This window comes from Artibeus jamaicensis, unplaced genomic scaffold (genome assembly GCF_021234435.1).
Source record: "Artibeus jamaicensis isolate MK-2021 breed Jamaican fruit bat unplaced genomic scaffold, CSHL_Jam_final scaffold_1964, whole genome shotgun sequence".
Lineage (NCBI taxonomy): Eukaryota > Metazoa > Chordata > Mammalia > Chiroptera > Phyllostomidae > Artibeus > Artibeus jamaicensis.
This window is the reverse complement of record NW_026522030.1, coordinates 18,010,699-18,031,987: the sequence shown is the minus strand read 5'-3', so window position 1 is coordinate 18,031,987 and position 21,289 is coordinate 18,010,699. Positions and strand designations below refer to the sequence as shown.

The 21,289-nt window shown below is 51.3% G+C and overlaps 1 protein-coding gene across 3 annotated transcripts in view; it reads right to left on the bottom strand.

Annotated features, from left to right (window-relative positions):
- The window catches only part of ANKS6 (ankyrin repeat and sterile alpha motif domain containing 6), a 46,249-nt gene that overhangs the window by 14,047 nt on the left and 10,913 nt on the right, over positions 1 to 21,289 (bottom strand). For 2 of the 3 annotated variants that reach the window (XR_008389942.1, XM_037140787.2), the window contains exons 3-12: positions 19,981 to 20,025; positions 19,091 to 19,295; positions 18,025 to 18,131; positions 16,646 to 16,794; positions 15,192 to 15,390; positions 14,390 to 14,439; positions 10,921 to 11,124; positions 9,673 to 9,826; positions 7,634 to 7,803; positions 721 to 904 (exon numbers count right to left, since the gene is read on the bottom strand). Coding sequence is in view for 2 of the 3 variants with exons in the window: in XM_037140787.2 (XP_036996682.2) it covers positions 721 to 904; positions 7,634 to 7,803; positions 9,673 to 9,826; positions 10,921 to 11,124; positions 14,390 to 14,439; positions 15,192 to 15,390; positions 16,646 to 16,794; positions 18,025 to 18,131; positions 19,091 to 19,295; positions 19,981 to 20,025 (1,467 nt within the window). In the remaining variant the exon portion in view is untranslated. Of the gene's footprint in view, positions 1 to 720; positions 905 to 7,633; positions 7,804 to 9,003; positions 9,223 to 9,672; positions 9,827 to 10,920; positions 11,125 to 14,389; positions 14,440 to 15,191; positions 15,391 to 16,645; positions 16,795 to 18,024; positions 18,132 to 19,090; positions 19,296 to 19,980; positions 20,026 to 21,289 lie in introns of those variants that run through there. The other variant, XM_053656488.1, reaches the window with a different exon arrangement.

Sequence of the window (21,289 nt, the reverse complement as noted above, 5' to 3'; positions counted from 1 at the left end):
TGCCTCCCAGATAAGGTCAAGTTAAAGAAGTTCATCATCACCAAGCCCTTATTATATGAAATGTTAAAGGGCCATATCTAAGAAAAAGAAGGTGATAAAAACTATGAATAGTAAAATAACAAACTCACAACTATCAACAACTGAACCTAAAAAACAAAATTGAACTAAACAACCCAAACAGGAACAGAATCACAGAACTGGAGATCATATGGAGGGTTAACATTGGGGAAGGGGAGGGGTAAGAATGAGGGAAAAGGTGCAGGGAATAAGGAGCATAAATAGTAGTTACAAAACAGACAGGGGTAGGTTAAGAATAGTATGGGAAATGGAGAAGCCAAAGAACTTATATGTATGACCCATGGCCATGACTAAGACGGGGAAATGCTGGTGGGAAGGGAGGTACAGGGTGGAGGGGAATGAAGGGGAGGAAAAAAATGGGACAACTGTAATAGCATAGTCAATAAAATATATTTGAAAAAATAAGCCAGTTTGAGTGGAGATTCCATCACTTGCAACTGAAAGAATCCTGATTTATACAGGGTTTAGGAGGAGGTGCCTAACTGCCGTTGAGGAAACACTTCCACAGGTGTGTGTTTGTGGATATAAACAAAACTGACCTACATCCGATAGCTCACCATATCTTAATCACAGTGAAGACGACAACACAAGGTAGCATCGGGGGGAGGAAAGGGTGGGGTTTCAAGAGCTCAGGGGACTCACCCTCATCAGTGATGGTGCCGCTGCTGGAGCCCCCACTGCTCTTGGACTGCCGGTGGGAGGAGGAGGAGGACACTGAGGACTCCGCTGCATGGCCTTTGGGTGAAGGGGAGGGCGTGAGGGTGGGGGAGGTGCTTTTGGAGGTAGTGGAAGTTCCAGAGGGAGGCCTTTTGCTTGTCTCCAGCTTCTGCACAAAATAAGACAAATACACAGCTAGCGCCTGGGAGGTAGAAGTGATTAAAGCAGACCCACAACAGGGAACCCTCAACAGGACATCTATCCAGAGGTATGAAATCTGTTTTAAAAACACACATGTGCAAAGCAGAAACAGCTTTATCGGAACAGTTACAGGCTAATCCTCTCCTGGAGCTGAGCAGGGGGTGGGATGGGAAAAACAGCCCATGAAGTCAGGGAATGTGGGGACTAGTCCTGCCCCTGCTGGCACTGTGTACTTGGCCAAGTCCCCTTACCTCTGTTAACCCGGCTTGGAGATGGGAGTGTGGCTTATTACACACCATGTCCCTTTCTGCTCTTGACGTCCCTTTACCCAAACCAGCTGCTTCCAACCTCTCACCGACGCACACATCTCCCCTTGGTTTGTGTGTGTGTGTGCACATGCATGTGTCATTTAGTTTTTTTTATATTTGGAAATACTCTTAGATTTATGGAAGAATGAAAAAGAACAGAGAGTGCTGCTGATGTATCCCTCAGCCAGCTTCCCCTGATGTTAGCGTCTTACAGAACCAGGGTACAATTACCAAAACCAAGAAATTAGCATTGGGACACCCTGTTAACTAAACTGCAGATTGGACTCAGCACTGGCTGCTTGTTCCACTGATGCCCTGATTCTGGTACAGGATCCAGTCCAGGTTCCACAAGGGTCACCTACTCATCGTGTCCGACTCTCCTCCAATCTGTGCCGGCTCCACGGTTCTGCCTTGTTCTTCATGCCCTTTACGTTTTTGTTTTGAAGAGTCCTGGTCAGGTGTTTGTAGATTGTCCCTCAAACTGGGTTTCTCTTATGTTTTCTCATAATTGGATTTGCTTATGGGTCTTGGGGTCAAGGACCACAGAGGTGAGACATGGTTTTCTGCCCATCATCCCAGGAGGCACAAAGTGTCAGTCTCTTATCACCGATGGTTAGCCCTCGTCACCTAGGCAAGGTGGTGTCTGTCGGGTGAAGTTACTGTTTTTCCCTTTATAATAAAGAAATGTTTGGGGGAAGATATTCTGAGCTACATAGCTTGTTTTTCCTTAAAGTTTAACCCACTAATTTTTTCTGGTGGCTGTTGTATGGAGCAATTACTAATGACATGTTCCAATGGCGATTTGCTATTTCCCTTATTTGTCCCACATTTACTATTTGGCATTTTTCTGTAAGAAGAGTGGTTCTTTCTGCCTCATTTATTCAGCTACTTATTCATATCAGTGTGGGCTCCTGGATATTTATTTTGATCTTGGGCTATAATCCAATACTATCATTATTTATAGTTGCTTGACTTATTCCAGCTATGGCCACCGAGACCTTTCAGGCTGACTCCTGTGTCCTTTAAACATGCCCATCTTTTTTTCTTTCTCTCTTTTTAAAAACATTTCCTTACTTTCCAACACCACAAAATGCTTCAGGCTCATCCTGTATTTTCACTGACCCACTACTGGAATAGACCACTCCTCCAAGGCCCTGGTCCTTTTGGTTGGAGAATGGGATTTAGAAAACAAAGTCTGGGAACTAGACTGCTCGTTGCTACTGGGCTGTCACTGCTTCTAGGTCCTGTCAGTAGACAGAACAAGGAAGTACATGAGGCACACTGGCCTGCACATACACATACAGCCACATCTTCACCAACCTGTGTGCACACATGTATGTGTGTTTACATGTATAAGCATGTGTTCGTAATGGTTCAACACTGAGTGCAATATCCACAGGGTTTGCTCTAGCATTTCCCTTTTAATCCAATCTCTGACAGTTAAAGCCTGGGCTTATTATATTTACTTTGTTCAACCTTATATTCATGGGAAGTACATAGATATGCAAAAAGCATATATACATAAAGTGATTTTGGAATTTAAGCTACCTCCCCGTAAGAAAAAACTTTACACTCAGACTACAGTGCTTACACATGGGGCTTTACCTCAGCCTACCACATCCACGGGACATATGCTGTCTCCCCACTTCCTACAGTGCGGTTATGTCATCCACTCGGAACACAGTTGGATCTTCTGTCACAGTCTGAATTTCATCTTCGGTTCCTGGTTATTTTGTAAAAGAATTTGCATATGGTAGAAACGACTCTTGTGTGGAATTCTACGGGTTTTTACAAGGGCACAGAGTTGTGTACCCAACAGAGTACCACACCCAACAGTCCGTCACCCCCAAATTCCCTGTGCTCTCCCTGATTAGTCAGTTCTACCCCCCACAACCCACAAAAATAACTGATCTATTTTTCCACCCCTACAGTTTTGTCTTTTCCAGAATGTCATGTGAACAGTACATGTGAATATGTAGACTTGTGGGTCTAGATCAATACAATGCCTTTTAAAACTCATTCAAGTCACTGCACGCTATCAGTGTTCCTTCCCATTGCTGAGTAGTCCGTGCATGGTTGTACCAGTTACTTTACCCATGCATCTGACGATGAGATGTTTCCCGTTTGGGGTGGTTATGAAAAAACTCCTATAAACATTCACCAGCAGATTTTTACACAAACAGAACTTTTTAAAAAATTCACTTGGGTAAATGCCTAGGAGTGAGATGGCCAGCTCACATGCTAAGTGTATATTTAGTTTTATAAGAAACTGCCAAACTTTTCCAAGTTGGCTGTACCATTTTGCACTCCTACCAGCAATGAATGAGTATTTCCGTAGCTCCACATTCTCGCCAACACTTGCATCTTTAATTTTTTGTTCAATTTTAGCCATTCTAATAGGCGTATAGTTCTGCCTCCCTGTGATTTTAATTTGCATTTCCCTAATACCTAGTGATGTTCAACATTCTTTCATATGTTTATTGCCATTTGCACATCTTTGATGAAGTATTCAGGATACTTGGCCCATTCTTAAAATTTGTTGTAAATTTCTTATTGCGGAGTTTTGAGAGTTGTTTATTTTGTAGTTTACACGACATGAGTAGATATATTCATTTTGGCATTTGTCCTATTGAGTGTTTTCTGAACTTCCTAGATCTGTGGTTTGGCATCTATCATCGATTTGGAGAAATTCTCAGCCACTATTTAAAAATACTCCTTCTGCCCCACCATCCCTCTCTCTCCCTCTTTTCCTTCAGGGACTCCAGTCATCCGTATGTGAGAGCGTTTGATGTGATCCCACCACTTCTGGATGCTCTGTGCTGTTGCGGTTCTTGATTTTGCTTTCACTTCCCTTTGTGTTTCAATCCGGGTAATTTCTATTGCCCTGTCCTCAATTTCACTGACTCTTTATTTGACTTGGCGAAGGCTACTAGGAGCCCATCAAAGGCTTTCCTCACCTCTGCTAATTTCACTGACTTCTGGCATTTCCACTGGATTCTTTCTTGCAGTTTCCATCCCTCTGCCGAAATAGTTACTCGTATAATTTGCATATGGTTCAAATTTCCATAAGAACCTTTAACACATTAATGGTAGTTTTTTAAACTTCCTGTTAGATAATTCCAACACCTGAATCATAGCTAAGTGAGAGTCGTCTGATGATTGCTCTGTTTCTTGGGAGTGCAGTTTTTCTTGCCTTTTCATATGTCTTGTAATTCTTGCTAAAAACTGAACATCTTAAGAGTATGATAGGTCCTGACGTGTTTGGCTCAGTTGGTTGGGTACTGTCTACAAAGTGAAAGGTCGAGAGTTTGATGCCTGGTCAGGGCACGTGCCTGGGTTGTGGGCCCCGTCCCTGGGTGGGGGCAAGTGTAGGAGGCAACCAACTGATGTTTCTCTCGCACACGAATGTTTCTCCCTCTTTTTTGCTCCCTCCCTTCCCCTATTTCTCTCTCTTAAAAAAGAAAAAGAAAAAAGGTATGATAGTAGAAACTAAGTTTATGCCTGGAAACGCACACAACTTTCCTGCTAATCCCCTCCATCTAACAAACTAAATCAGAGTGGAAAAAGAAGTCCCTTTCTTAGGTTTTAAAAGACTGCATCAATTAACTGCCTATATTGTTAACAATTTTTTCCCTCCTTTTTCCTATAGAGACATTCAATAGTAAAAGTTCAGATTAAGCAAATTAGTATATTCTTATACAACAGATCTCCCCCAGCCAAAAGCAAAGGAAAGTGGTACTCCGAACCTGTGGGCAGCATTACTGGGAAGGGGCAGGTGGATATAAGATCGGGGTGCTCTGAAATATATGGACAATTCTCTAGGTCCTCAGTGTAGGAGACTGACTGCATTAACGACATCACCTCCACTCCTCCCTGGACTCACACCCTTTGCTACATACCTTTATGTTCTCTGACACTGGGTGTGTTTATTTGCTTAAGCAACTTGACGGTTTTTGTAACACGTGGCTTCAGTCATTGCCATGACAACACATCCAAGCTTATGGATACACATGGCCTTGTTATCCTGGTCACTACAGCCAAGAGCCAGACATGCAAGTGATCCCCCCAGACCAGAGGAACTGCCTAGTTAAGTCCAGACTACATGGCCTGCCCACAGATTCATAAGCTGAAGAAATGCTTTTTGTTTTCAACCACCGAGCTTTGGGGGTGGGAACGAAAAACTGATGGGCTCCTGTAGGCTTTCAGGGGTCTGGGAAGTGCAGCAAAATGCTCTGACCACCCATGCCATTCTGTGTCTCCCGAGGTTTGCTTCACACTGATTCACAAACACGCGGGAAGTCACACCTTGTGAACATGCCACTATCACAGTACAGCTTGTTTTAAGCAAAGCACAAAAACCAGATTCGGGTGGCTCATATTTTGAATACTAATTTCTAGATCTTCCTAAGGGAGTCTTTGGAAAGCACTCCGTGTCTCCGTCTTCTGGAGCCCCTGTCAGAAAGCCCACTCCCGGTGTCCTCTGCTGGAGGGCAGTGGTTTCCGGAGCCCTGAGCTGGGCCAGCTGCAGCACTCCGGGGGGAAGGCGGGTTCCCCAGACCCTGCCTTGAGAGCTTCATTCAGTCGTCATGGGTGGGGCCCAGAAACCGGAAGGTTACAGCACGTCATCATGTTAAGAACGTTAGTCCATCACTGAACCGGATCGTTTCCTCAGGTTATTGTTTCCTAAATGCATCTTTTGACACAATTTCCTTTCATCAGAATATTCTCTTTGTAGATTAAATGTGACAGATGCATTCAAGTGAGATAATAATGAATATAACTTACATCTTAGATGTCTACCTATGTCCAACACCAATTAAAGGAAGCTAATAATCTCTAACACACCTAATAAGATCGTCAAAATAGAAACAGAAAATTTTAGGCAACAGAGGACCACTATATCAAAGACTGGCAAATTTACTTTAACGAGTAGCTCTGAGTTTCTCAGCAGGGAAGGCAAAAAGAAAAATACAATAATTACATAAATCCTACTATTTGAGGGAAAAAAATGCATCCCAGGGTCAGTAGAGACACTTTGTCTAGAGCCAAATTTTAAAAGGAACTCCAGATCCAGATCGTTTACACAAGTAATTTGCAATATAGTGGAAAATATGCTAATGCACATGGAGAGAGATACTTTCTCTGGAGCTGTATTGTAAAAGGAACCTAATTACATAGGTCCAGTTGCAAAAGGGACTTTGAACAACAAAAAGTTGGTAACCAAAGGTGGTTGGGCAGAAAATAAAGACTATTTCTCATTCACCATTAACACATCAACCCCTGGAGGCACTCCTGGGCAAAAATCCAAGGGTGAGGCTCTCAGGTGGTCTAACTGTTCTTAGGAAAAGAGCTTAAGACCTAGGAGATATGATAAAGAATGGGGATGCGCCTGGGCTTGGGGTCCTCTCAGAAAGGCAATGGGCTTCGCTGCGCCACTGCGCCACACGGAGGGCCACCTGGGGAGGGGCCCACACCCACACTCTGCCGGCTCCTCCATCAGTCAGCCCAGGAGGTGGAAGGGCATTGTGAAGACACGAAAAGACTTCCCATTCCAGGGAAGCATCTCGGGTTTCCCATCCCTTACAAACTCCACAGGCACCAACAGTGTGGTGACAGCTCTGGGGCTGCCTTACTGGAGGAATGGAGTCACAGCAGGGAGCTGGGGCCCTGGCTCTGTCCTGCCCGCCGATCCCTCCTTCCGCTCCCCCTCTCTGCCACGCCCTGCCTCTCGAGGGCTGTCCCTTCACCCTGGAAGAGCCTCACACCCAGCTCCTTCCATCTGGCTCCTCATCCTTCAGGTCCCCATTTAGACGTCACTGGTGCCCCGAAGCATGCATGGCAGGGCGTCCTCCCTTCTCCATGACAGCTCCTGCCACCCTGAGGCGAGACTGTCTGTGCCAAGGGACGCAGTAGTCACGAAACCCCAATTCACTGCAGGACCCTCACTGCTGGCAGGGCCAGACCCAGAACAGAAGCTCCAAAGATGTGTGCAATGAAGGAACAAGGTTAGTGCTAGTAATGTCAACACAGCTGGCACTTACACGGGCTCCCCAGAGGCCAGGGACACCTCCTAAATGCTAAAGCGTGCAGCTGAGTGTTGAACCCCGGCAGTCTGCCCCTGAACCCACACCCTAAACTGTTTCGCTCTAATCAATAAACAAATGTGTGCAATGTTAGGCTGGAAGAGGCACCTGCTGATGCCCCGAGACCAGGCAGGAAGTGACCATGAATGCCAGGGACCATGTGATATCAGCGACTGCCCGCACCACCCAGCCCTTCTCAGGAAACCCAGGAGCAGCTGCTGAAAGGGGCCTGTTCCATGACCCGTGCCCCGCTGTCAGGACGGAAGCTGTGAGTGGGACAGGAGGAGACAGACACAGAACCAGCACCTTGCCGCCGGCACCACCACCACCTGCGGGGGAGACTGGATGCTCGGAAGGGCTGGACCCAGGTGCTGGCCCAACAGGACTTGGCTGACGGCCGGGCTTCTGCTCAGAGAGTCCAGCTGCTTTCTTCCTCTGGGCGGCGATCTGGGACAGGACACTGTCTATGCTGCCACCTGGGGGGAGAGGAACGGGAATGCCAGCCACAGGCCCAGGGGACTGCAGCACGGGTGTGACGACGGGCTTCTGGTGCTGACTCGAATGCTCCACAGCCGCTCTGCCCACGACCCCTCCCCATTGGATTGAGGGTCAGAGCAGACCACAAGAGGACTCTGTACCAGAACCGGAAGGCGGCCAGGACGCAGTGGCCATCGTGGGACGAAGGCATCATGGTACTAGATGGTGAAAGATGCAGTGGCGGCAAGGTCAGGTTGTCCTCACTTTTCCCGGCACCACGGCCAGCTCGGCCAGTCTCCAGCTGGCGCAGATGCCCACTGCCCTGTCCTGAATTCCTGCCTCGGCCCCTACGCAGTGCCTTCCACCGTCCGCCACACCAGGGCTCCTCCCTTGACCTCCGTCTCCCCCCATCGACTGTCACACCCCCATCTCCTCCCGCAGGGCAGGCACGTAAGTCAATAACCCTCATTCCGCAACACTCAGGATGCAGGCTCCCTGCCTGGGCCCTGATCTGCACGTTCCCTCTCCCCGTCTCCCCAAATCCACTGGCAATCTTGAATTATTATGAAAGAAAAGGGCGAGAACAAAGGTGACTAACACTTCCAGGGCATTCACCAGGTGCCAGGCACTGCAGTGAATATTTCACAGGGATAAACAGAGCCACTCTAGAAGGCAAAATGTATCAAAAGCCTTAAAAACAGGCAAACCCGCTGACCTCACCACCCAGATTTGAGGGAACTTATGTTAAGCAAATCACGGACTGAATATGCAGATGCGGAGTATGAAGCCTTTCCTCAGTGTGGTCATCTATGAGAGCAGCAATCTAGGGAAGCCTCAGTGTTCAGGAAGAGGGCGCCAGTTACATCGACGTGTGGTTCCCCCCACGAACGGGCTGCTCTTCGGTTATTAAAAAGGTGCCGCAGACACAGGGGTACGGGCGTGAAAAGGCGGTACCAACACGGTGATGTGCGCAAAGAGGAAAACGGCTGCAGAGCAGCCGGTACTCAGAAGTCGGCTTGCTGACTGGGTCCTGGCTCTGCTACTTCACTGCTGTGTGGCCTTGACCGAGTTATTTAACTTTCCTGAGCCCCGGTGCCCTCATCTGTAAAATGGAGAATACGCCCTTGCAGGCTGTTGGGGCCTGAAGGAGACAATCCATGTGATGGGTTTGCTACTGGGCCTGGCACATACTGGTTCTATAACTTATTCCGCTACAATAATACAATATGCATAAAAGAACTTTGCAAAGACATATACCCAAGGGTTAATCGTGATCCCTAGAGAGTGATATTGTACCCCATTGCTATTGTTACCATCTTTTGGTTCATCTGGTCTTAAAGCTTTTCTATGATACACAGGCACTCCGTGTGCAGTGGCGTAGGGGTTCTCTTCTGCAAAGCGGGCTCCGTTAGTCCTGGCTGTCCTTGCAGAGGACAGACAACTGTGAGTAGGTCAGAATAACTGGTTTGGGCCCTAATTACCACCGCTTGCTCTATGTCCCTAGGCCAGTCTCTTGCCCACCCTGAGCTTCAGTTTCCTCACCTGATCAGTGAAAACGCGGGATGAGAGGCTGAGGATTTTACCTTCAAGGATTTTAAACACCATGAAAACACCATGCATTTCTCCTAATTTCTTGTAAATTTTTCCAAGAAAATAAAGCATTATAGACTTTATCTCCTCTGTTTCTACTCCTGCCCCCCAAAAGGCAGAGAATAAACTCAGAATTGAGAATTCACTGAAAATCACATCCAGAAGACAAGGTATGTGCAGTTGTTTCTGAGACTAACTGCACAGCGGGCACAGGGCCGGTTCACACCCTCGATGCCAGGTCTTCCCACTCCCCTAAGTGGCCGTGCCCAGACACCCACCTGAGCGGCTGTGCAGCTCCCCGCCGTGCCTGCTCACGCCCCCTACCCCACTGGAGCCACCTGAGGAATGAGGCGAGTGGTTGAAGTTTCCCGAATTGGCCGGAGAGACTGGACTTCTGGAGAGAGATGGAAATTTAACCGGCCTGACAGGAGTCTGCAAGAATAAGGCGGGTGTCATGGTGACGGTTTTTGGGAAGGGACCTGGAGTCCAGTGGGCCCACCGCAGCCAACGCCCGCATCCGCCCTGCATGTCCTGGCTGACCAGTGCTCAGCCTAGCCTGCTCAGAGCTGCCTAAGGGATGGGAATTCCCTTCCATCTGCTGACAACCTGGCCATTAGCTCAGGCTGAGCCCCCGTGATGTCAGTTCCCATGGGTCACCCAGCTTCCAGGATCACTCAACTCCTCCCACACAGCTGACTGAAGGCAAACCAGCCTGCAGAGCACCTCCAGGGGCCGGGATCTTGACCTCCCTGTAGAGATTCCATACTGCGATGGCCCAGGGAGGCAGCAGCAAGTGCAGGGGCCAGCCCCACTGCATCTGATTCGGAGGTGCTGAGCTTCTCTAATCACTGAAGCACAGCGGCAGGCCCCATCCGAATTCCCCGTCTTGGGTTTGCCCATTTACGGCATCCAGGGCGCAGGCAGTCCACACACGTAGAGAGAGTTCCTGCCTCAAGGATGCCTCAGTATGTTGCAGAGACACCAAGGGCCACAAAGACAAAACCCACGGTGGTCCAAAGGACAGAAGTAACATGCCTTCTGGGTTCAGGAAAACACCAGTAACGTACCTAGTTGACTCCCCCCATTTGCTCTTGGCCGTGGACCTGAACAATCATGTAGTGTAGAACTTGCTTAAAAACCAAAAATCTGATTTTTGGTCTCAGGCCTGCCCCACCTGGGGGATCTTCAGCAAATTACTCCCCCTCTTGGAGCCCTGGGTCCTAATCTACTAAAGGGAAGGCTGAATTAGTGCCGGACTTCGAACTGTTCCTCGGAGCTCCAGGGTTCCAGAGAGAGGATAGAGAAGAGAGCACCCCTGCCCTCATTCCCTTCATGCTGACACTGTAATCTATTTACAGATTAAGTTCCTTATTGGATTTCATTAGACGAAAGGTATCACTCATGCAACAAAAATAAAAAAGCTTTAACCCCTCTGGACCAATTGATCTGAGGACCTTCTGGCTACAACACGTCGTGATTTCAGGAAGCAGTGAATGATGCATATGAGTGTCAGCCAGGTGACTTACGGTGTCTGTGCCCCCGCTACCCACGGGGTGGCTCCTGCTGGCTCTCTGGGGCAGCGCAGTCTTCATGGGGTCTGCCTTCCCACTGTGACACGTCCGGGACCGGTCAGAGCTCCACAGCTCGAAGCTGGAAGGGGGTAGGAAAGGGGGGATGACGGCCTTCAGCTTGTCACTCGGGAGTCTGGTGAAGGGGGCTCCGTTTCGAAGCTGCAAAAGGCAGGCCATGGGTTAGTCAAAGGCCTTAGAGAGGCCCCAGCTCTGAGAGGAAGACTCCAGGTTTTCTTGCTTCTCTGAGAATGGCACTCTCCACCCCTTCCCCAAGCTAGAAACCCACATGGTGCCCTCAGCTCTCCTCCCAGCAAGTAAGCAATACCCACATCTGCTCTGCACCAGCTGCTGGCTTTCCCTGGACCCATCCACGGCAGCAAGATCAGAACAGGGCCGAGGGATAGAGAGCCAAGGTAAAGTCAAGTGATGTCGAGGGTGCAGCAAGGGGGGCAGGGGAGCTGGGAGAGCACAGGGCAGCCTCTCCTTACTGCAGGTGAAGAGGGCATCTGAGGGGAGGGGCACCTGAGCTGAGCCTGTGAGCCAAAGCACGCTGGCCCAGTGAGGATGGGGGAAAAGGTACTGCAGGTGGAGGGAACAGAATGTGGAAAGGCCAGGAGAGAAGCAGAACACATGTGCAGAACTGCAAGGGTACTTCTGTGACCACGGCTGGGTGTCTCTGTGGAAGGGGCAGGGGATGAGGGATGGCGAGGCTCAGGCCAGCTCTCCGTGAGCCCGGCCAACACTCCCTTCTCCATCCCCCACACCCATCCTACCCAACAGCCACACCTCCCACTGCTGGCATTTTTAACTGTCATTGAGTTTTTAAACTTTGAAAATGTGATCTGGGGTCAGTATAAAATCACATGATGAGGACTGGTGGACTGTCCAGGAAAAGCATTCACACGGTCCACACTAACTTTAATTAAGAAAAGACACTGAACTAAGCGCCAGATGGTACTTTGCAGGGAAGGGCATCCCACAGCTAAACCTGCCTCGGAGCTGGGCATCTCCGCAACGATGGCTGCAAACGCCCACTCAGCAGGGCTCCCTGGCCAGCTTCCATCTGCCCAGGGGCGAGCCGGCACACTGCTGCCCTCTACAGGGTGTGAGGAGGCAGGACAGCAGGCTCCGAGGCAGAAAGCTCAAGCGTCCTGGGATCCCACCACGGCTGCTCTGAGCTTTTCTGAGAGTCTGTGAACACATGCTGCTCCCTCTGGACCTCAGCCATTGCATCCAGCAGTGGGGGCTTGTACTGGAAGATGACGAAGGGCACTTGGAGCTCAAACCCACCAATGATGGGCATTTTCACTCCTTCAGGTGAGTTTCTGAACTGTTGCACACTTTCTGGAGGACAGTGACCTTCCTGCGCTTTGACCCAGGAATGCCTAGATATTTATCCTGAGGGAAAAATCAGGCGGGGGGGGGAGAGGAGGGGGAAACTGAGGCATAAGCACATTCATCGGAGCCTTAAAAAAAACAAAACAAAACTAGAACCCCCCGAGTCCGGAGATGTCACTCACTGCCACTCAGGCACATTTCCATGACGGGATGCTGTGTCACAGCCGCTAGATGGGCCGGGGTCAGAGAGTGTTCAGTGACGCACAGAAGACAGTCGTGAAACACCACTAACAAGTCAGGCTCGGCACAACAGGGATGGCGCAGTACCCACTCTGCACGACTCTCGCAGAGGCTGAGTGAGTGGATGTGTGTAAAGTGTGGCAGGGGCCGGTGCTTAGTAAGTACTGAGTTAACTGCCGGCTATTATCCAACAGAGCCTTGTGTCAGTCACGGATGCTAAAAACGACAGGGAAAATGCTTGCACCATATACGCCACAAAATGTCTATCAGGAGTGCACGTGTAATCAAGAGCCATTCTAATTTTCTCCTTTATATTTTACTGCACCTTCCAAAATTTCAATAACAGCCATTCTGTCATCTTACTGACCCTTCTTATTGCTATTCAATATTATCAAGTATCAGGCGGTACAAGCTCCCACGGTCACCGTGTAGAGACACTAATATACTGTGCAGGGCGGGCAGGAGCAGACCCATCTGCTGGGCGATCTGCTGGGCGGGTCCTGGGCCTGCTCAGCCTTCTGAGGGGGCGTGTCCGCTGCCTTCTCCTTTCCAATACTGCCCTCTCCTGGCCAGCCTCCAGCCCAGGGTCTCAGAACGAGGTGGACTGGAGTCCCACCCCAACCAGGAGGCTCTCCTTTCAGAGCAGAGGCACCTGAAGCCCAGAAGGTGAGGGAACACAGACGAGGCCCGAGGCAGGTAATGAGCTCACTGTGAGCCAGGCACTATGCTAAGATCTTCTGACTGCATTTAAAAACCACCACCATGCACACAGCATCCCTAGGCCAGAGACTGCTTGCTGTCCCCTGGTATCCATCCCCCACATCCTCCTCAGCAGACACCCCTGCCACTTAATTGGGCACCCAACCGCCTGGAGCAAAGACTTCGTTTGCCAACTTCCTGTGCAGTGTGATGAGGCCACATGACTCAATTCTGGCCAATGTGATGCAAACAAAAATGTGTGTTTCCAGGAAAATTCTTGAAAGACATCTGGCATGTACCTGTGGCCACCTCCTCTTTCCTGCTGGCTGGAAGGAGGCAGTCACGCCCAGGGGTCTGGAAGCCACCCTGGACCCGGAGGTGACCTTGGTAATAGAAGCCATGCCTAGAAGACCAGCAGGTGGAAGGAACCCGGGTCCCCGAATCCATGGAGCAATGTACCGGCCCTGAACTTCACTCACTTAAGAGAAGTGAACTGCTGCCTTACTTATGCCACTGCTGTCTGCACACTTTTTATTACAGCCGAACTTATCCTGATTCACGCCTAGGCGAGGAAACTGAGGCCTCTCTCCCTGGCTCTCCATAACCAAATGTCCAACGTCACCCATCAACTGCTACCCCTTCAGTGCCCTGTCCTAAGGGCTGCCTCCCTGAGACTGTGACCAGGGCTTCGCCAGGGCACCAAGTACTGGCACAGCCTCGCCCACGCTCCAGGCTGGCACCTCTTCCGGCCCCTCCATGCCACAGCTGTACCCCCTGCTACACACTGTTTACAAGATTTTATTTATTTATTTTTAGAGAGCAGAGAAGGGAAGGAGAAAGAGAGGGAGAGAAACACTGATGTGAAAAAGAATATCAACTGGTTGCTTCTTGTACGCACCCCAATGGGGGCCAAACTTGCAACCCAGGCCTGTGCCCTGACTGGGAATCGAACCGTCAACCTTTCACTTTGTGGGCCGATGCCCCACCCACTGAGCCGCACCAGTCAGGGCCCCATTGTTACACACTTTCATGGCAGCCCCATCTGTGAAACCACAAAAAAGGACAAATGCCCATATCGCTCCTTGTACATCAGTAAACTAATGATGGGTAGAGACCTAAAGTACTTTCAGAAAAGCCCTGCACTCACCATGGTTGTCAATAACGCGTCTTCCTTGTCTCCTCGTGTGCTCCCAGGACCTGAGGGACAAACAGAATTTTCCTGAAATGACCCCCCCCCCACCTCACGAGTGCACGGCTTGAGGCTGAGTGACCAGGCTGGCCTGCATCCTGGTAAACCAACTCTCCTGGGAGATTAAATATTTAATAATAATTGATGTTCAATATTTGAACAGAAGGAAAGTACTACAAATGTATCTCAGAGTGTGTTTTCAGCTTTTCCATAAACCGAGACCATGCCGGGTCAGACAGCGGGGCACCCAGCTCAACAGTCTGTCTCGGCAATGGTGCCGAAGGAGCGGGTCTGGGCATGGGGGGGTCTGTTAGAAGGGATATGGTCTAACCGACTTCCCTCTCAGTGGGGCAGTCTCCTTCAGCTCCCAGTAAAGTCACCCAATCTCTTGAATACCTCCAGTGCCAGGGAGCTCACTACCCTTCCTCCCCCCACAGGTAATTTGTTCTATTTCAAAACACTTTCAGTGCCAGAAACCCATCACATTGATGGGAAAAATCACCTATCAATGGCTTCCAGTCCCTCAGCAGCGTGTGTGTGCAGGACAGAAACTTGGGACTCTTGCCACTAGCTTCCCCGTCCTCCCAGCCTGACAGCATCTGTGTCCCTGCCCAAGTCTCTTCTTCCCCAGAGCAGCCACTCTGCTCCACTGTCACATCCCAACACCATCTCACCTCTGACATCAGCCTAGGAGGGCGGACAGAGGGCAGAGGCTTTGGGTCTGACCACTGGACATTCCACATCTGCAGCCTTTTCTTACCACTGTCTTTCACTGCGGGGGCCACGTCAGGGAGCCCAGAGTGGCTTAGCTTGTCCTGGGGGACTGCCCGCATGGTGGAATCCAGCATGGGTTCTGGCTCATCACAGAACGGCAATGGCTGGTTGCTGGACAGCCCACGGGGCAGAGTCTGCATCAGTTTGAGCTTCCGAAACCGGTTGGACATCCGGCTCCACCAGGACTGCCGAGGGAATGCAGAGCAGAGGTCACGGTCCGGGAACGCCCTGCCCGGGGAGGGAACTGTACTTCACACTCGCTTCCCCACCCCTCGTGGGGGCCACGGCAGGCATCCCCATCAGCCACACTGCACCCTTCCCCAATTAGCCCCGGTTCTCTAAGTCCTCCCTGACCCTGGCCTTAGGAGCGTTTCCAATAGGGTGCAGGTGGCTATGAACCCTAACTGCCACCCTTCACCTAATCAGTCTCCTTACAGCACAGACTGAGACATCGAGACCCAGACAGGGCCAACCCCAAACACCTTAACACTTGTCACTGCATGGCTTCTCTCCCAGCCCAGTGACAGTGTCGGCGGCATCAGGGTGTCTTACAAGGCCTGGCACCTGCTCTGGTAGCTGATGCCTCCCCACCTAGAGAGAGGCCAGTTGCCACCTCTCAGGGTGTGCTTATAACCCCGGGACAGGTCAGAGGTCACTGGCATAGTCCAAAGGAAGGTTGTGAGGGCCTGACCTATGGAGGGAGGTGGCAGTGAGGACAGGGACAGAGGGACCTCTGCGAGCAGCACTGTGCAGAAGAATGTGGGGCCTCAAGGGAGCCACCGACATGAAAGGGACGCCGAATCCGCAGACCTGCAGAGGTGCTAGCACCTCAGACGGGATGGGGGAATGGACTTTCAATTTTACATAAGTAGAGCAGATGGGGATGGTGAGAAATTCAGAGAAAAATACTAGGCTTGCAGTTAGAAACAAGCAACTGGAGCATGTTTTGGCATTCCCAGGAAGAAGCGGATGGGGGCCTGAGGACCGCAGCGTGATCCCGGAACAGCACAATCAGCAACTACTGTACACACTGAAGCAGAAGCTGCCGACAAATGGCCTGGGTGGGAGCAGAGGTGTTCAGTTTGTCCAGCTCGGTACTACATTGTGCAGAAATTTTAAATATTTCCTACATTTATAAATTGAGTTTCCACATCAAAATAAGAATTTCTAGTTTCTTCTTCTAAAAAAAAAGGGAAGACCTGGTAACGTGGACCCACATTCTTACAAACCAGCCATGGATGCCACTAAGTGGTTACAATCACTCCACTTTTCCCCAGGCCCTGCCATTCCCTGCTGCTCACCCTCATCTCACTTCCCACCCCGGCCTGCCCACGCCCCCTCACCCTGACCTACACCAGCCCTGGGTTAACAGAAGTGGCAGGCATCCTGCAGCCCGTGGACCTGGCTCTCTGAAGCGCTGTGAGACAGGAAAAGGCTAACCTTAAGCCCGCCTTTGTCATCGGGCAGCACTGGGACACTCCAGGGCTGTCGAACCTTCGAGCAGGGCGGGGGTGGCGGGTGGCTCTGCCGGCCTTTGTCTTTATTCACCTGCATGCAGACAGATGCCAGCAGTCGAACAAGTTCCGTGTCTATGGGCATAAAAGGTAGCGTTTTACCTGCAAAGATGTCTGTTGGGCTACAGGGAGTGGCCCCAAGCCGAGTCCCATCAGCCTCAGAATTCGTGTGCTCTCCCAGGCTCAGGCTGCCAGAAGGTGGCAAAAAGGCCAGCAGCACTGGTTTCTACTAACCAGAAAGTAGAAACAGCTCTCTTCCCACGCGAGGGCCAGCGTGTACCGTGTTTAACAAGTGCAGACTCTGCAGCCAGATGGCAGAGGTTCAAATTCAGCCTCTGTCCCTCTCTGGCTGCGTGACTGCAGGTCCTGAATGGCACCTCCCAGCCTGGGGTGGCAGAGATTGGTTCTGAATGACTGGACTTGGGCAGCAGGCCCTGCCTCTCCAGCCAGCTCAGTCATTTCCCGGTCTTCATCACTTCTGCTCCACGAGATGATGTGAAGCTCTGCTTCCCTCACACTCCAGGGGGAGGAAATGGAAGCAAGCACCTGTATGGTGTATGGGGAGGGGTGGAAAGGGTGGCAGTACTGGCGATGCGGGAGGATACTCTGCCTGCTACCCCTGTAGCTAAGACAGTAGCAGGAGTAACCGCACTTGGGACTGTGGAGGTCAAAGTCCTCCCCCCACGGCCAGCCCAGCAAGTTGGGATCTGGTGCAGGGTTCAAAGCCTACGGGTTCAGAGAGCCTCTCAGCCTCTCTCTCTCTGGGCTAGAACTCCTGGATCATAAACAGAGAGGTCCTCCCCTTGAGCTGGCTAATTGGAAGCCCCAAGACACAGAGGAGGGCCTGTCACACTTTGGGGGGTGGGGCAAGTTGGAGCCAGTTGGAGACCAGGAGCTGCAGGGCCAGTAATGGTAACGCCTCCAGCACGGCGCCTCCAGCTACACACTGCTCCATCTCTGATTCTGTGCACCACAGGGCCCTTTCATTTCCTTCCAAGTCACTCAGGACGTCTGCCTACGAAGCACAGAGACCATCCTAGGATTTGTGTGGACTGCTAAAGCAGGCACGCGCCTTGTAGGCCTTCCCTCCTTGGACTCCCAGAGGGAGGCCTCGGGGACTACCTGGCCCCAGCCCAGCCCTCTCAGGCAGGGGAGCGACTTGCCCAGGGCCATGTGGTGAGCGAGCTCCTGGGGCTGGAGACTGGCCTCCCCCCGTAAGCAAGTGCTCCAAACCCACGTGCTCATCCGATTCCCAGCCAGAGCCAGGCCGTGCAGGGCCACGGCCCTTTTCCTGCAACAACCCACCCGGATCACTCAGCAGCATCACGAGGTCAAAGGCCGTGTACCCATTTTTCGCTCGAAGAGTGACATCGGCACCCTGGTTTAGCAGATATTTGACAATTTCCTTATTCCTGGGGAGGAAAGAGCGAACCAGGTTAGACCCACTGAAAGTGAAAGCATGGCTTTGCTCCTGACGTGGCATTAACTACGACAGCCCAGCTCTGAGTGTGTAAGAAGGACGTGGAAAGTGGCAAATCATCTCACATGCCCCCCGCCTACCCCTCGGTGGGTTGGACACGAAAGTCGTGGCAGTCAAAGCCTAAGTGCTCCTGCCATTAACAGAACAGACACCAAAGACTCTGCCCCCAAACCTCCTGACGCCCCCACCCAGACCAGGCCCCCTGCACCGAGTCTGAGGCTCATCAAGGCAGAAAACAAACCAGGTGCAGAGGATGCAGGAAAATGCAATGATCACCTGAAACAGGGCAGGCAAGGGGCCCCTAAGTTGGATTCAGACTCCTAGCAGCTGGGAGACTGTGTGCAGACCCCTGCCTCTCTTCAGCCCCCATCCACCCCCCACCCCCAGAAGCAGGCCTCCTGCAGGGGAATAGGATGCCGCTGAGAGGGGATTCCTGAGCACCAGTTGACTCTGGCATTTGTTCAAAGGAGACGGTCAGAACAAGTGCCAGCGCCGACGTCTCTGAGAAGCCCATGGTGTGAGTGGCCTGTTCATGTCCACCAGGGGCAGCTTAGGGAGGCCACTGCACATCAACGTGAAAATGCCAGACAAACCAACCACCCCGTTCCACTGAAAGCAACCTGCAGAAACTTATCTTTCTGCACAAAACGTTTCTGCTGCCTGGTTTCTTGTGGCCACTGTGATGAGATCACAGGAAATCTGGATATAAATGGGTTCCCGCAGGAAAGAATGAGCCTGTACTTCTTTAATTTTTTTTTTTGCATGCCTCAATGTCTTCACAGCCCCAGGGTTTCCCTGTAGGTCTCAGGATCAGAAAGCCCCATCTCGAACCCTATCTCAGTCTGAGCATCCCATCAGCCCTGCTGCTGTGGGCATGGGGCTGGCACTGACCCATGGTAGGTGGCCTGCATGAGGGCTGTCCAGCCGTGCACGCTGTCCTGCTTGTCCACTTCGGCGTGCCTTTCCACCAGCAGCTGCACCAGGGGCAGCTGCCCCATGACAGCTGCCAGCATCAGGGGGGTGGCCCCGTCCCCATTGACCAGGTTCACATGGTTGGGGTCTTCGTCAGCAATCTCTTTGACCAGCTGGAAGTTTCCTAGGAGCAGAAGCAGGAGCCCTGCGGATCCGTGGGACTGGCACAGCAGGCGTGTGTGCCCAGTGGGCTCACTTAACATGCATTTGCTGGGCCTGCCTCTGTGCTGGGCTGCGGAGGGGAGTCAGAGGCAGCCCCCACTCCAAACCCCTTGGTCTGCACAGGACAGAGGCGGCTACAGAAATATCTTCGCTAACAGAGAGAAGTGCTGGTGTCGTAAGAGTGCAGAGGAAGGAAGCAGAGTAAGGACGATGCTCGTGCAGAGGAGAGTTCATGCCTGGCTAAGGGCTGAGGACCAGGACCAAAAATGGCTTCCTGGAGGCGGGGTCTGGATCAGAAGAGGAGATTTTAGGATAAGGAGTCCTTCATCACAAAGAGACTGAAGCGGGTGGGTGGGCACCCAGGTATTTCAGAGGCAGGGAAGAGCCAGGACCTAAGCACAAGGCTTGTCTGCAAGGTGGAGGGGCCTGGCGGGGGGCAGGCTGCAATCTGCTTGTAAAGCTCGGTAAGAACTACCAGGCCCTGGGGCCAGAGCCTTCCTGGGTGAAACTACAGCGCCAAGAAACAACAAAATGCCTGTTCTTCCCTCAAGTGCTCTGGGCAGCCTTGAAGAGGACGATAAGTATTAGGTTGGGAGACTGTGGCACCGAACGCTTAGATATCGAAAAAGATTTTCTAGAGTGCTTACCCATTTTCAGTGCGTGGAAAATATCAGGTCGCCTTTTCTCCTCATCTGGGTAAACAAAGATATTAGAAGTTAAGCACAGAAAGGTTTCACATAACAAAAAAGTCACAAGGGGGTAACAACACAGCCTAACTTTTAAAATTACCTCCTTCTCAAAAGCAATCTAACCAGAGGCCCGAGTGACAGATGAACCCAGCAGCCCTTCTGGGAGGGTTATGATCAAAGAGTCAGACCCCGGGAGGCCACTCGGCCGAAACCACACGCATGAGCCGTGGACTATCTCCTGATCCCACACTCATAAAGTTTCTAAGCAATCCAAACTTTGGGATGTCCTGTTTTAGGCAGGATAGAAAAGCATAGTCTTGGAGACATCTGAATTCCTATGGACATTTTAAAAAGAACCAATGAGCCCTGGCCAGGTGGCTCGCTTGGCTGGAGCATCGTCTCATATACCGGCAGGTTTGCAGGTTTGCAGGTTTGCAGGTTCGCTCCCGGGAGACACTGATGGATGTTTCACTCTCACACCAATGTTAATGTTTTTTCTCTCTCCCTCTCCCCACCTCCCGCCCGGCTCCCCCTTCCCTAAAACCAACAAAGATATATGCTGGTGAGGATAAAAAAAAACCAACAATGATTCTTTTCTCCTAAAAACAAAATGGACAACCATGAGACAATATTGAAGTAGATGCCCTGAGAGGCTAAGCTGCTATGCCCAGAGGGAGGTGAAGGTCATAAACGTGGCCTCCAGAAGAGCTGGTTAATTTCTGCTTTCTTTCCCAGCAAGGATCAGCCTGTGCGTGACTCTGAGAGACATCCCTGCCCCAGACCTGCAGACACTGGTCCCGGCAGCCCTGCTGCTCAGCTGATGCTTATGTCCCACCTGAAGCCGGCTACCTGACCTCCAGCCTGTATCACCCCCACTCTGCCACACCCCACCCCTTCTACCTTGGCTGGTGCACCCCTGCCTACCCCAAAGCTGGGCCTTGCTGCACCCGCCCCGTGCAAGCCGATCCCTCATCTGCTCATCCGTACCCTCCCGCAAGCCTGACTAGAGTGGACCCTGCTCCTGTCAGAAAGCAGACATTGTCAGGACTGTCCCCTCACTGATGATAAAAGTCAGGACTTCCTGCCGCCTTTGACTAGCTCCGGGTATGGAGCGGTCAAACCTGGGGCTCTGGGCTAAATCTCTGGTCCAGATCAGTGCCCCGCCCCCAGGAAAGCTGGGAGGAAGCTGCAGCTGACAGGGAGCACTGGGCCTGGAGCCAGTGCATCAGAATGAGTGTACGTCTCTAGAGCTCAGTGTCCTCAAGGC